The 15,244-nt window shown below is 42.4% G+C and overlaps 1 protein-coding gene across 7 annotated transcripts in view; it reads right to left on the reverse strand.

Annotated features, from left to right (window-relative positions):
- The window catches only part of cep112 (centrosomal protein 112), a 70,405-nt gene that overhangs the window by 52,178 nt on the left and 2,983 nt on the right, over positions 1-15,244 (reverse strand). For 6 of the 7 annotated variants that reach the window (XM_029159071.3, XM_029159074.3, XM_029159070.3 and 3 more), the window contains exons 5-11: positions 12,903-12,987; positions 11,674-11,751; positions 9,052-9,099; positions 8,856-8,930; positions 3,499-3,585; positions 611-710; positions 71-189 (exon numbers count right to left, since the gene is read on the reverse strand). In XM_029159071.3, the coding sequence (XP_029014904.1) occupies positions 71-189; positions 611-710; positions 3,499-3,585; positions 8,856-8,930; positions 9,052-9,099; positions 11,674-11,751; positions 12,903-12,987 (592 nt within the window). The remainder of the gene's footprint in view (positions 1-70; positions 190-610; positions 711-3,498; positions 3,586-8,855; positions 8,931-9,051; positions 9,100-11,673; positions 11,752-12,902; positions 12,988-15,244) is intronic. The other variant, XM_029159075.3, reaches the window with a different exon arrangement.

A 15,244-nucleotide genomic window follows, 5' to 3' on the forward strand; every position in this document is an offset into this window, starting at 1 on the left:
GATTAGTGGAACACTCCCTGGGTATGAGCCCCAACTGCTCAGTTACAAGTCCTTCAACTTTCACTTATACCTTTTTCTCCCACTCGTTTTTCAGGGAGTCAGTACTGTTGTCCGACATCTTCTTTAGCTCAGCGATCTGCTTCTCTTTGCTCTCGCAGATGACCTGGGATTCCCGCAGCACACTTTGAACTGTGGGAGAACATGCACACACACACGCACACACATAAAGGGTCAGATACTGCCTCAGGGCATGTACACAGATGGATGTACATGCACACAGACAGATGGAGACTCATGTCCGCTGATGTGCTGTCAGTAAATCAATGTCAATAAAGATACTGCTGCTATCAAAAGTATAGGAGCAGTTCTATTTGACAAGGTCCCCAAATGAGAGGAGGATGAGTGCAAGAGGAAAGTGAGAATTCATCATGGCAACAAAGAAACACATTATGTGATTAAACTTCAGATTGAGTGGCACAGCTGGTGAATGTCAATCCACACCAGTGGAGTCTTGTGGAACTGTATCTTACTTGGGCTTTTTACTCTGAGTGTTCAGAGACACTAATATAAACATCCATCCAGTTAAGCCTGCACTCTCGTGACCTCTCACCTTTCCTCTCCAGCTTACGGATCATGTCCTCCAATTCCTTCTGCTTAGCCCGATACATAATCTTCACCTCTTCAATTTCACCATTCTTTCGTTCCAGAATCTGAGGAAGGAAAGAGAGATTGTTTTCAAATACATATTGGAAAGGAAAATATTCTTTTTTTAAGTTATCATGCTTATTTAAATTCTTGAGGTTTGGTAGTCTCAGCAGTGACCAAAAAAAAAGCTAGCAATAGACATTTCTATGGAGAGGTTAAATGTAATTTGTTAACCACATAAAAACTGAAAGAAATAAAAACAATGAAATTCAAATAGTGGCGCTGGAACCTCGAGTCGTACAAGTTTACCATTTGCCAAGAGGGGAGATGGTATCAGCTGGCCAGTAAACACATGATAAACAGAAAACACTATGTTTTTAAGAAAATTTTACTGCACGCTGTTAAGATTCAAAATGTGTGTTTAGTGAGAAACAGTGATTGTAAACAGAAACTCCCAGTAGGCGTTATTAGACTGAGTGGTGGGTTAATTAAGAAAGGCACTAATACAACAAATAACAACAAAATCAAAGCTTGTCAATGTTTCTGATGATCTCAAGTGTTTGTTTATATCAGTCCAATTTGTGATGAAACAGCTTGTATTATCGGTCATGTTAACATCAAGAATATTATAATATGCTCATGTCAGTTTCATTGTTTGCCTAAATTCCATAGAATTTATTTCATTTCTATATTACAACACCACAATAAAAGTTATCTCAAGGCGCTTTAGAATAAAAGCTTCATAAATTTATAGCTTAATTCTGTCAAAACAATACAGTCAGCAGTAAAGGACGTAGTGTACGCATAATTTGTTAAAGGACCTGACAAGGCGTCATGCTTCCACATGCATATCGATGTCTTAGGAGGCAATGGGCTAACTGAGTGAAATACCAACTGAATGAACCACCTGTGCTGAAATGTGATGAGGTAACTGCAGCTGTTTGCTGCTGCCATCTGTGTGTAATTAGTTAAATTGGGCCATGGAGAGTTGGAGCACCTGCATAAAAGCAACAGTCCTCCAGTCCTAATGTGCAGGAAGCCACACATCGTGTATATACGTAAATATTCAATGCGGTCAGTCTTGATTGGGGAGTGTCTGTAACCAAGTATGGCCATAAGAAAAGACTGTGTTATCGAGTTTAAATGTTTGATATATGTAAGATTTACTATTACTATTTCTTATTTAATTAACAAAGCATCATGAACAAATAGGTCCAAAAAAATAGATGCTACAATTTTCAGACTGAAGTTATATATTTTTTTCTATCACAAATTGCTTCAAAACCCCATAACATGTTTTCTTTGTGGCAACAGGATCTGCCTAAGTGCACTCAGTAGCCGAGTCTGTTATCCCCTCTGTGAATAGGACAGGGTAGATCAAAGGAGACTGGGCTAGCTGGAGCAAAGTTCACACCATCCCATTTCACCATCCCTGATAGATTGTTGTCTTTTTAGGGGTCCACCAAACGAGGCAATGGCGCGGGGTCGGGTCCGAGAAAAGTGGACTAGATTGTAGGAAATAATAGCTTTTACGGAGCCTATTTTATCCTTTTATACTCCATCCAACAGTAATACAGAGGCATTCCAACCCGGCTGTTCCACAGCTTTAACCAACAGCATAGGCGAATCATAAAGGGGACTGGAAAACAAAACAGCTCCAAATCTGCTGTCAAAATAAGAGTATACTTTGAATACTTGCTTTTTTACATGTAAATACAAAAGAAAGAAAAATGTGGTCTCTTAAAACTAAATACAGCCATTTAAATATTGGGTTTCTAGGATACCCTGTGGTCTCCTGCTGATCTCAGATCATTTGCATGTTAAGCAAAAGGCCATAATTACTAAATGTTTCACAATTACACATGGTACTGATCTTCAACCATTAGCATACAACACTCTGCCATTCTCTCATTACAGTCTTCATTTCAAGTAGAGGGACAATGACCAGTAGCCTTTCAGCAGCTCATGCATTATTCATAAGGAGACTAATTAAAATGAAACCTAACTTTCCCACCCTCTATCAGGCTCATCAGAGAGCACGCCACAATCATTGTCCTGTGAGGCCATTAAAGGAAATTGTGGGTAAAATTAACGGGAAATTCAATCAGACATTATTTGCAATCTGTGTGTAGTTAAAGAGCAAGAGAGAGTGAGCGAGTACGGAGAGGGAGGGTATAAGTGAGCTACCTGTCATGCTGTCTCTTGTCAAACACAAAGACACCATGAGCATCTTAAAGTGGAAAGAAAAGTGGAGTGTTTTTCTCTGTTTTATTAAAAGCTTCTGTGGCAGCAAAGGAAAGTCATACTGAGGACGTGACAGATCCCAGGTGCTTGATCTGCCGCCTAACTGATGGGCACCTAGAGTGAAGTAAACCGGCTCTACTGCTATTTTCACCAGCTGACAAAGAGCTTTGAAGACATGATTATTTGCAGGATAGAGCGATGAGAGGAGGAGAGACGCGCTCCTTTCCTTTTCATTAGTCACCAACTGGAATTAAGAGTTGATGACGGGCATCGTAACACAGGTTAACTGCTTTTCATATGCTGCCGCTTCTCTACGCCTGTGAAACACTTCATGTTTTCTCTCTCAATATAAAATAAATCATCAGACAAAATGTCCAAGTCCAACCAGCAAGATGCAGTTGTTTTTCAGAATGTTATTCAACCGTGGTCGGAATGCAAAGTCAAAAGATGCTCAAACTGATGTGAGATGTGCCTTAGAAACTACTCAACACAACTGAATGTTTCTTCTAAATGTGTGATTACCAGCTACAATGGGTTTCTCACGTTACAATATTATAAATCTAATAACTTCACAAACGTTCGCCACTAAAGACTTGCTTTGATCCTTACTTTCTCAACGTCGACATCATGTCTCTGCTGCATCTTCAGTTTCTCCTCCTGGTGCTTAGCCTCCAGTACTTTGATCTTCATCTCAACCTGGAAACGCACAAAAAAATAAAAACAAAATGTTTATACGTATATGAACTATTTTCACTCACCAGGGATTTCGTTTTTTAATATTTATTATGAACTTGGCAAACAGAAACATATGCTCCGAGGATGAAACATTTTTATTACCAGGCAACAACATTTTGTTCTAGAAAGTTAAACATCGACGTCTTTGTCCTGAAACCTAAAATATATCCACCATATTGAGCGACAGAGTAAAAGGAAAGCGTGCATATGGATGAAAGTGCGTCCCGTCTTGCACACAAGCACAGCTGATGATGAAATAACCCACATTAACATTTAAAACATTTATTCGAGCGCAGAGCTTCAAACACATGAAGCTGAGATGTGCGCGACTGGGTGTGGGTTGGTGTGTTTATGTTTGTGATACAATCTTCAGTCACTCTATAGTAAGCACTACAAAGTGGAAGTCTGAGTGCTTGAGTGTACTTCATCACTATACACACACCGCAAGGCAAAACAGCTATTTATATAGCTTATTTAGATACAACAAAGACAATTAACATGCTTTACACCCAATAAAGAGCACTGGAACATTAACAGCAATTATACAAAAATATATTATATCACAAGTAGTAATAATAAAATTATGGCTTCAGTGTCTACCAGCTGGCAGAAATATATATTAATTTATAAGCTAGCAGCAGCACTGAGGAATGTATTCTATAGGTAGCCAGTGTCTAGTGGGGCCACTAGTCAGGGTTTGATAGGATGCTGTTAAAGCTGAGCCAGCAGCATTTTACCAGGATAATGCCCCACCCTGCTGAATGAGGCCTCTGAATCTTGCATGAGACCTCTGATACTTGCTAAATGAGATGATGGCGGTGATTAAATTATGGCCTTGATAGCCTGGCTGGATTTCCGAACATTGGGTCCTCACAGCGCTGCAATCAGGTTGGGCAGTAGTTTCATTCTTCACTTACAGTGATTTCTGTCTTGGTTTAAATTGGAGGAAATCAAATTGCAGCTGGGCATTTACTTAATGTTGGCCTGATAGAGTCTAAGGAACAGAAGTTACTTGAGAAAATCCAAGGGTTGTCTGTGACCGTTCTTATCAGCCATGTATGACTTGACCTACAGTAGATGAAACCCTGGACACAACATGTCATGGCTGATCTGCCCAGATTCATGATCACCACTGATCTGAGCAAACTCCACACAGCGTCTCATAATCCCACCCACTTTTTCCACTTTCCACTGCCAAAAAGTATTTTTAAATAGTCCACCGGAGCATTGCACAAAGATCAAGCAACACCAAGGCTGACGTCCCCAGGTCAGTATTTACACACATCTCATTTAACACCATTCTCAGTAAAGCTTGAGTGCTGTGACAATGTTTGAAGCCAGACTGGAATCAGTTCGATACATAGCTCATGTTTAAATAGTTGTCTATAGTAACGATGGTCTAATAGGTATTGTATTTAAATTAAGACAATCCCTAAATGACCTTTACCTTTACATATGATAATGCAGCTTCCATTTCAACTCTGTAGGATCAGAATAAAACATCCCAGTGTCTGTAAAATACAACCTCCAAGACCTAAACTTTAAAACGGAATTGTATTAATGGATCACAATTATCCAACTTCATGTTTTAACCCAGTTTCTGACCCTTTTTACTGTCCATATTTGGTCAGTTAAACATCACATGCACTTCCTGAAATAACATGTTTTCCTCAGGCCTTTGTGCAAATGAATGCATGAGCTTGTTTTTGCTTCCAAACTCAGAATAGGGAAATACCCAACATGGAAACAAAAACAGAATCTTGTGTTTGATGACTGGACATTTGCTTTGATGTAGCTGCTCATGTTTAGTCACTGTCTGTGTTGATGTGTTAATCAACCCCAGGGCAGGGTGACACTTCTCTCCCTTTGAAGGTTGTGTGTGTGAATGTGTTAGTGGTTAGCTCTTGTTTGTTCAAGTCATCATAATAATTTAGTAGAAAATTCCCACGACGTTACTTGGCACAGTCAAACCACATTTGACCTTCGCTTGGTTCAAATCAAAGCAACTGTATTAAGTGACTCAAAGTCAGAGTGGTTGCATATGAATATGGAATGATTCTAATAAACTCAGACCGGCTAAAAGGAAATTTATGATTGTGTCTTTTGCATCATATTAGTGGAATCTATAAAACCTAAAGCCCTGAGTTGATTAAAACAAGTATTAGAGTTAAGATAACAAAAAATCCAACTAAAACAGTTACCTTCAATCTTTGTCATTATGGCACTTTAGCTACATTTCTGAACTGTATCCTTCATAATTCTGTCTCTTTATTCACTCTTTTCTCTTGATTCACAACTATTTCTTGTGCAATTGAGGGGACCACAGGAGACCTCTCAGAGAAGAAAGCAGGAAGAGACAAAAGAAAGTAGAAGAGATAGTGAGCGAGACAGATGGCAGTGATTGAAAAGCAGACGAGTAAGTGGAGACCTGATTCTGCCGGTACCCCCCAAAAAGAGAAGAGAAAAAAAAACAAAAAGCACACGTGGGGGTGTCACTTTCTCATCCTCTCTTCAAATCCTCTTTGGAGAAAGTTTGTCAAACTAGATCAGGGGCGTTTGAAACTTGTTTATAAAAGTGTCGGTGAAGAAAGGAGGAGGAGGAATGTCGTACACCTAAGGCTTCTAGACGCCTTCAATCAGCCCGACTGGGTGGTACAGCTTTTTTCCCCGTCTTCTCTTCTTTAGACTTGTAGCGAGTGCTGTAAGATGCCATGTTTTTTGACACTTCGCTCTTGAAAGGATGGGAGGTTGTAAGGGAGGGAAGACGGAGTGGGAGGGGTAAGACGGTGGGAATGTGAGTACAAGATGGAAACAGTTGCTTTTTCCCCTAAAAAAACCCAACATGGGGTCAAGGCCTTTTCCTCAGGTGGATGTGTGCAAAGATAGCCTGCTAACTGTTTGGGCTGCACAAAGCAAGGTTGTGTTTGTGCAGCTCCTTCGTCTTCCCTGAAATGTACAATGTCCTGGTGAGTCTTTCATCTCCAGTAAACACAGATGCTCTCGGATAGTCAGTATGCAGCCGCCTGCTATCTACTGAGAAGCAGATAGATGCCATTTCCACACTCCAACAAGAAGTTAATTTACTGCTGACTGTCCAGATAGAAAGCCAGGATAAAAGGTCTGACGTGGAAAAAAATATAATTTCATAGTTTTAGAGGAAACACAGAAAGTAAACAAATTCTTATTCGAAATTGCTGATATGAATGAAAGAAGGAAGGACAGAAAACAGAAATGCCTGAAATACGTACTAACTTCATCATTACAGAATACAGATGGCCCCTTGTGTCTTTCAGCCTAAAGCAATATCATGAAAGTCAAACTACAGAACTGGTCCCCTTTAAACTACTAAGCCTCACTAGTTTTCTCTTTTTAACTTTGAAAAACGATGAGATAAGATGGCTATGGCCCTCTAAATCACAGGCACAGAGCTCCAGCTCCATCCCAGTGGATCCGCAGATTAGAGAGACTGTATCATCATGGCACTGAAAAGTAAAAGATCTGATCCCCAGTCAGGGGCTCGTGGCCATTAGAGTGTGACTGCTTGACATTAACACACTCTTCTACCACGCTGCTCCCGTTGCCAACAATCTCTCAGGTCAAGTACCGAGAGAGTAGTTGGAAACAGAACATGAACTGAAAGACAGACTGTGTGTATCCTGTAATCACAGGACTCAGGCCTAGGGCTAAGACTGACTCATCAGGCATCATTTAATTGAATCTAGGATCAGCAGGTGCTGCTCCTGCCTGACATTTCACACAACTTGCCCGTAAATAAGGCACTGTACAAGCTAAATGACTCAGAGCAATGGTAGTTTGTGGGGAAGTTTCTCAGCTGTCACTCATTGGTCAATCTTAGTGGGAGGGTGAAAGCTGAGCTCTTCATTAAGCTACCACTGGTTTACTGACATGCGGTGTGTATAATGCTTTAAACCTGGGTAAATCTGAACCAGGCTTTGGGTGTTAAAAGGAAGTGATGTCAATGAGATTTCCGAGAGTGGGCCCAGACAGCCTTGCGTCCGTTGGGTTGGACGAGGCTTCCAAGGTTCTACAGGAAGGCTTAACGTGACTGTTGGAGTTTGGTGATTGGAGAAAGTCAGTACAGTATGTGGAATGTTCCTCTGTGTGGTTACAGCTGCGTCCCGCTTCTCCTGTGCAACAATATAAATAACTGCAACCCTCACCGCTATTAGATCATAATACAAGGAATCAGACAGACTATATGAAAATTTAAAGAGCAATAGTCTAAGAAACCATTAATGTAATGCAAACACCTATGCTGTTTCAAAAGGGATCAAACGTGGTATAAATAATATACCTTTATAGGCTTCAGACAATTTGATTAGTTAGAAGCCATCAGAATGGACTGCATCACTGTTGATTGTAATTCAGTGTACGCTGGCATATGGGTGGGTCCTTTGAGACAAGATACATTTATATTCCCACTACGCACCCTCGTATGGAGTCCGTCAGCCAGTCTGAAGCAGGATCAAACAGCATGGGACGCTGCTTTAATGTTTTTGGATTGGTGCTGCTACATTCGATATCAGCCTACAGGTATACTGCCTGACTTGGTGGATATATACACACACACAAGTGTGAGTCTGTGCATGTGAATCCTCCTTCAGCAGTCACAATCTTTGTTATGACAGGTCAATAAGCAAGACTATTCTTGTCCATCACTTCTCTTTATGCCTCTCCCTATCCGCTCCTTTCTCCCTGCTTTCTCTGCCATCTCCTGGTGAAGCCGATCTGACTGACTGGAGTGCTTCCCTCGAGCCGACATGAAAAGCCACATCTATTACAGCCAAGTCATGCTCAGTTTTATATTTAACAGGGCGAGTAAAAGCGGACGATAGGGGGAGAACGAGTGGCGGTTCTGCGGTGGCAGGGAGGTACGGAGGGGACTTCAAAGAACGCGTTCAGAATAGGATTTTCAGCTTAAATCTACATAAGGGAAGAACTGTCATCATTATTTATGTCTTCTTAGAGGAACGCTTGTCTTGGCTATTTAAACAATGAAAACGTTGCACAAGGATGCGTGTTCTGTACAAGGCTTTGGGGGCACCTAATGCCATAAAGCAGTGAGTTGTAAACATGCTTAGACACAAATACCGATTGTACTGAATATTGAGCAGCAAGGATTTCAGGCTTACTGGAGTCAATATTAGGGAAGTACCTCACATAGGCTGGATATGCAAAAATGGATTTATTCAGTTAACTTCGCTGCATACCTCCTTGTTCTGTACAAGCAGTGGGCCCTGGTCATCTGCTATAGTGTTTTTTCTCCCATAGCTTGACTTGAAAATCTACAAAGAAATAAATAAAGTTCAAAAGTTCAATTAAATACTGCAGTTTGCTAAATTGACTGTAAAGTTCAAAGAAGCACTTATGAGTATATAATACACAAGACGACCCCTGACAACTTACCGGAGACAATGGAAAGGGCTTTTCTCGCAAATACCTCGGGTTTTCAATCTGAAAGAAAAAAATAAGCTTACACTCTATTTCATGTCCTGCTCTCCTAACAAAGCCTTATTGCTACCAGAACCTAACCTCCACCCTCAGTTTCTCATAAACAATGTGGAAGCACATCAAAGCTTGGTGCTGTGGCTGAGTTTCTTCTGTCAACTCGTGTGTTTACAAAGACAGAATGCATTAAGCTGGTTTAAGCATTGTATGTGCGGCTGGCTGTTTCCGCTCTGAGGTCTTCTTTGCTGTCCCAACAGAGTCCTTTGTCAACACTTAGGGCCTCTAATCTGTAAGCCATCCCTTGTCCGTTTACTCTCAGAGGAGGAAATAATGCGTCCACATTCTTACCAAACACTAACATGGAATGTTCTTTGAGCATAACAGAAAACACGAGAAATGGAAAAAGGACCAAGCTAAACCACCTTAAAGTAAAAGGGTCACAGTCCAAGTAAGTGTGTGGCATCACATCAACACAGCTCAGCATCACACCAGTGACAAAAACTGTGAGAGAAATCCATCTTGTCACCACTGTGTTGCCACTATCTGACGTGTGTTTATGACCTCATTACTTTCTTGTGAACTCACGCTGAGATACAGCGTTTGGTTCTCAAGTTCCGGGGCTGTCTGAACGAGCTGCCAAGTAGCAGCCAGATCAGGGACTATGAAAAAGAAAATAGCTGACTCTGGAGAGCACTGCAATGACGCCCAATAAACAGGTCTGCTACTAATCTCTTCAATATGGGAATAAGGATGAAGAGGAGGAAGAGGGGGAGGATAGCGGTGGAGGACTTATTCAGTGGCAAAAAAAGGATTTAATGTTGTGAGGTGGCACAATAACGTTAATCCAGAATGAATGAGAGATGGGAGAACAGGATCTGAAAGATCCTCTGAGCTCTGGACTAACATGGCTGCAGCTGTTCTACACATACAGTATAGAGTCACAATCTGTTGCTTCAGGGTGAGCCGGTGACAGGTGAAGCAGATGAAGGTAGCTCTTGCCTCCTGACTAAGCCGGCGATGCAGGTAAAAACAAGTCAGATATTTTCTCAGCCGACATGCCATAATCCCTTAACAAAAGGAGGCATCCGGCTTCGCTGAAATTACATTTATTGTCACATGCATAACATCGAACGAGACATCCGCAAGAACAGACCCCCACTGCACTGCTCCATTACGTGCGCGTCAAAATCCATATTTCCCAGGTGAAGAATCAATCAGCACACGTCTAAACTACAGCCTAGCCATTTCTTTTTATACTCAGACAGCCAGTCATCGGATTTGACTGAGTGTGGCCCACAGGGCAACAAAGACATGTAGACGCTGTGGTATAAAGCTGGCACCATGCAGCACTAAACTTGGACCTGCATGGGGACGCCTGTGCCCTTTCTGTGTGTGTTCGCCTGCTCTTCTCCGCCTGCCCACACACATGCTCCGCTGAGCAAATGTTGGTCTGGCCTCGCAGCTGGCACTGCGTCCTGTGTCATTGGAGCCTGACGTGGACGGAAGCTAAAGAAGAGCGACATTCCACATCACAGGGTCCAGCTTTCCAGCCAAACAAACACTCTGTGATTGATGGCTTCCTAATTTTGAACTAAAGTTGAGTAAGCCATAAGCAAAGCCATCTAACCACACACTAGATGGCCAATTTACCTTCTGTACTGTAAAACTAGTGCATTCACACAATTTCATCTACTTAGTCCTGCATGGCCTCACAATGCGGACTGACAAACCAACCTGGACTGACTCAGAACGTCTAACGCAAAGTTAAAGAGGTGCAAAGAGTGACGCCCGGCTGTGCTAAGATTTTGTAGCAGACGAGTGCTTTGAAGCAGTGCATCTATAAAACCTTTGTAAACCTAAAGAGGGTTTATATGTGGTGGTGTGAAGGAACATCTGTTGATTTGAAAGATGCAGGCTTGGGGGAGTGATGCCAAGCAGTGCCTCTTATCAGCATCTCAACACACAGGAGTGGTGAGCGGAGGAGTGCACAGTTTTACGTCTGCTGATAGATGCCTCAGATTACAGGAGCGCCATAAAAGAGAGGCAGAGGCAGAAAAAGCTGGACGGACAGGACGTCAGAATTCCAGCAGACTAAAAAAAAGGGGCTGCAATGTCAAAAGCATCAGTGCGCACATAATGCGAGGTAATTTCGCACAGATGACAAGCAACAAAGCCAAAAAAGAAAATGGTGAGGCTGAGGGTCATGCAGGTGAGGAGATAAGGAATAAGAGAATAAGAGACATGAGGGCAGAGTGCTTATCAAACCCTGGCCTAGTAACCTACCTACAAAAGATAAGGTGCACACATCTTCAGATGTTCAGTTTACACAGTCCTTCTCCAGCTCCACATCCTATCATCACACCCTACAGTAGCACCAAATAGGTGGATTCAACGGATGCTAGGGATTTATTTTAGCTTTTTGTCAGCAGTGTGTAAGCCCCACTCACACGACATTACTGCACCGCTGATTTAGATTTACTGGTGCGCGCCAACATTTGGGACACCTGTCGCTGCAGATAAACCGCAGCGTGCTGATAGCTTCATGTAACCCAGAACCTCAAGGCATGCCCCTGGACTCACCCCCAGGTTCCAGCTGTTGAGACGCGCCTCCAGGTCACTGTCATCGGCAGATAAATCTGCTCCCAGCCCCCCATCCACCTAAAGAAGAAGAGAGGAGGGAAAACAGGAATGAACAATGGAAGTTGGGAGAGGGAGTTTGGGAGATATAAATTACGAGAGAGATTTCTGACAGCGCTTTGATTGGCAGTTTGGCCTGAGGAAGAGAACAGCAGAAAGCAATGCAGGTTATTATTGTGACACAGTATAATTCTTTTTTTGGCAACAGAATGATTCTTTAGCTTTCAGATGTACAGTACACCCACATATGTTCTGCTTCTATACCAGTGTTTCACTCCCTCGTTATCTCCATCTCTCCACCCCTTGCTCCCTCTCACATACAGTAATCCAGATGTTTGGCAGTTCCACATCATTTCCGCCACACAATAAATTCCACCAGAAGGGCATGTGCAGCTATGCTGCCTGTCAGTCTTGCTTTTCCCAGCCTTTTGTTAGAATAGACTTCTGGATTTGTTTTATACAGCATAATTCAAACATTTCCAGAGGTTCTGTTGATAGAAGATCATTTTACTCAAGAGAGATTTGGAAGGAAAGGTATGAATGAGGGGAAATATCTAATAAAGTTAAGGGTGTGAGGAAGTAGAGATGTTATTGAATTTGATTAGAATCTGGTGTGAGTGTGGACCTTGGGTGTTCCTCAGTGGAACTGCACTGATAGAGAAAAGGCTGAACAGTACAGCTCAGGATTAAATTCTCCTTTTGATTAAAAAAGCATTAGGGTTTCAGAGCCTCGCCCTCAAACAAACAGAATAAACATTTCATTTTGATATCTAGGAATTCAGAGCATGGAGGTCACTGCTTGTTCAGAGCAGGGTGTTGCAGTGCGTGCATTGCACCAGGAATTCAATGCATTGTGTTTAACTCTGATATGAACATCCTCGCATATTTGCGGCCACAAACGTAGCAACAGTTGTGATGATAAAATGTCTGTTTACTTGCATACCTCTGCATAACGTACATGACAAACTATAATGAATAGCTCTAAAATCAACACAAAATGCTCTACAGAGCTGGTACCGTTTTTTTGGACAAGCAGATTTGCTATTTCAAACCATCATCAAAGCTACCTTGCACTATAACTCTAAAGAAAAATGTACTTGTTGAATCTTAGGAGCATTCTGCCAGGAATGTATAAAGGTGTGGTTGACAGTCAAGTGCAGTGATGGACTAACCCTTCTGGCATCATGTCTGGGTGACTGTTTGAGTGGACTGGAGGCCGCGGGTCGTGATTGAGTGTTCTCCTCGTACAGCCTTCTCCTGGAAGAGAAAAGTGAGACAGGACAGAGGGGAGGGAGAAAGAGAGGGCAAGGTTAACTTCCATTGGCTGCGTGTACAAGCCTCTGGAGTCTGCTCTCGTCGCTCTCTTTGCATGTGAATGTGAATGTGCTTGCGTAGGCAGCCTGCCTTGCTATTTACACACATCAACATCTGGCACTGGTTGCATGGTTTGTGGTCTGCATTTCATCCAATCTGAACAATAAACGTCTCTGCTATACATCAGTCTGTTTCCATGCACAGCCCACAGGGCACCAGTCTACAGGCTGTGCAATCTTTTTATAAACATATAACTTCAATCATAGTCCCTCATCGTGTCCATCAAGGTTTAAACCAGCAGATTCACAGGGAAACTGCTTATATTCATTGGCACACAAAGATGCGCGCTTCTCCCCTCTCATCCTTGCAAGCAGGCGCGTGCACCCCCTCAAAGGAATAACTAAGCTCACAGTCTCATTAGGAGTACACACAGAAGGCACTAATGGCCCATTAATGCTAACTGAATGAAGATGTCAGGATAGGCAGGAAGATGTGTGACATCAAAAGGAACTGTCTTACACTAGACATTTTGAGCATATGGGTTTTCGTTTTTAAGTGGGCTTTTTGTTGCATTCTAGGTTAAGAATTTTGAACCTCTCCTGTCACAGACAGTGTAATCTCACAGGAAAACACTATCACCATGAGGTTTCTACCTGCTGCATACAGAACAGGAAGTATCTGTGCAGCCAGAGTCAACTTTGTAGCTCATATCTTCTTCCATTCCACTTCCAAAACACAAATAAGAGACCGGTGCAATATTCATAAGACATTAGCCCTGTGACGATATTATACATTTCACATGGACTAAAAATGTTCTAAAAAAACCCTTTAATCATCAGTCTTGCAAAGGTTTAGTTTTCATATAGTAATAGACCCTATAGTTCATTTTCTCTCACCAGTTAGTGCACGCAGACACACACACACCTATATGCACACGCACAAACACACAGAGCTATGAAACATGGATGGGGGGCCAAGTTTTGCAATCTTGGGCCTCTAAGTCAACAGGTGGATGAAGATAATTGAATCAGATGTGTCTGGAGTCTGAGGCCCAGAGATCAAAGCCATGGCAAGTCAAGCCAGAGTTTTCCACGTGCACATGGACACAGACACACACACACACACACTCACACACAAAGGGAAAGAAAAAGAGAAAATGAGAACACCATGCAGACCCTCAGAAGCGGCAGCTTGGCTGATTAAAGCAGCCTGACATCCATTCTGACCTCCAGGTGCAGAGCCAACGTGCCCAGGTCTCAGCCTCGGGCAACAGCAGGAACGCAGTCTGATCTCAGGACACAAACGTCCCTCTGCCCCTACACCCTCCTCCATCACCCAACAACACCTGGAGGCATGATCAGTTGAAATAATGTGTCCTATGAGGGAAAGGTGAGGAGTTTATACCAACATCAACAGCCAAGTCCCGCAACTGCAAGGACAATGTTATTGTCACACAATAAAGAAAGAGAGAGAAGGCGGGGTGTAGGCTAAAAGTTTTCACATGTGGGTAGAAGGCACACAGATGGAAGGCAGAAGCATTGAGAATAGAAAACATGAAGAAGAAGACACGAGGACAGAGCACAAACAGGAGAACAGGCCAAAACCACACAAGCTTCACCTGCACTTCAGCACCGAACCTGACACTGAACCTGACACAAAGAATACTCTGTCAAAGTTAACTCCGCTTCTGTCACTTCTTCATTCGTCATTGTTCCTCTCCTTTGAATCTGAAGTGGCAGAGGAGATAATGGAGTGAACATAATCACCAAAGCTGCTTTGTATGATCCCTTGACCCTCAATACGTGTTTTAGCTTTCCCACAGAATTCCTCTATTTGATTTAGTGTCATATACAAAGCAGTGGCTCCATCTTGTGGCTAAACTTAAAGTAGCACATGAATAGTAGAAATAAATGTGGAATCTGCTCACCGCATTTCGGACAACTGTGGTTGGATGATGTATTTGTCACACAGATGGAGATATTACAGCACACCCACATCCGTGTGAGACCGCTGTAACCTCTCAAAACTGCAGAAAAACTATCCAAAGTTTGCCTTTAGATGTTGAAACTTTAATTGGACGCAACAGTTTCACAAGCTAAAAGGAGCCCTGCCCATCACCTGACTAATGGCTGGTGAGACAGAGATCAAACGTTGCCACATCATAGAGAGGGAGTCAGACGAGTTCCTTCCATTTAATCTT

Source organism: Betta splendens, chromosome 8 (assembly GCF_900634795.4).
Source record: "Betta splendens chromosome 8, fBetSpl5.4, whole genome shotgun sequence".
In the NCBI taxonomy this organism is placed as follows: Eukaryota; Metazoa; Chordata; class Actinopteri; order Anabantiformes; family Osphronemidae; genus Betta; species Betta splendens.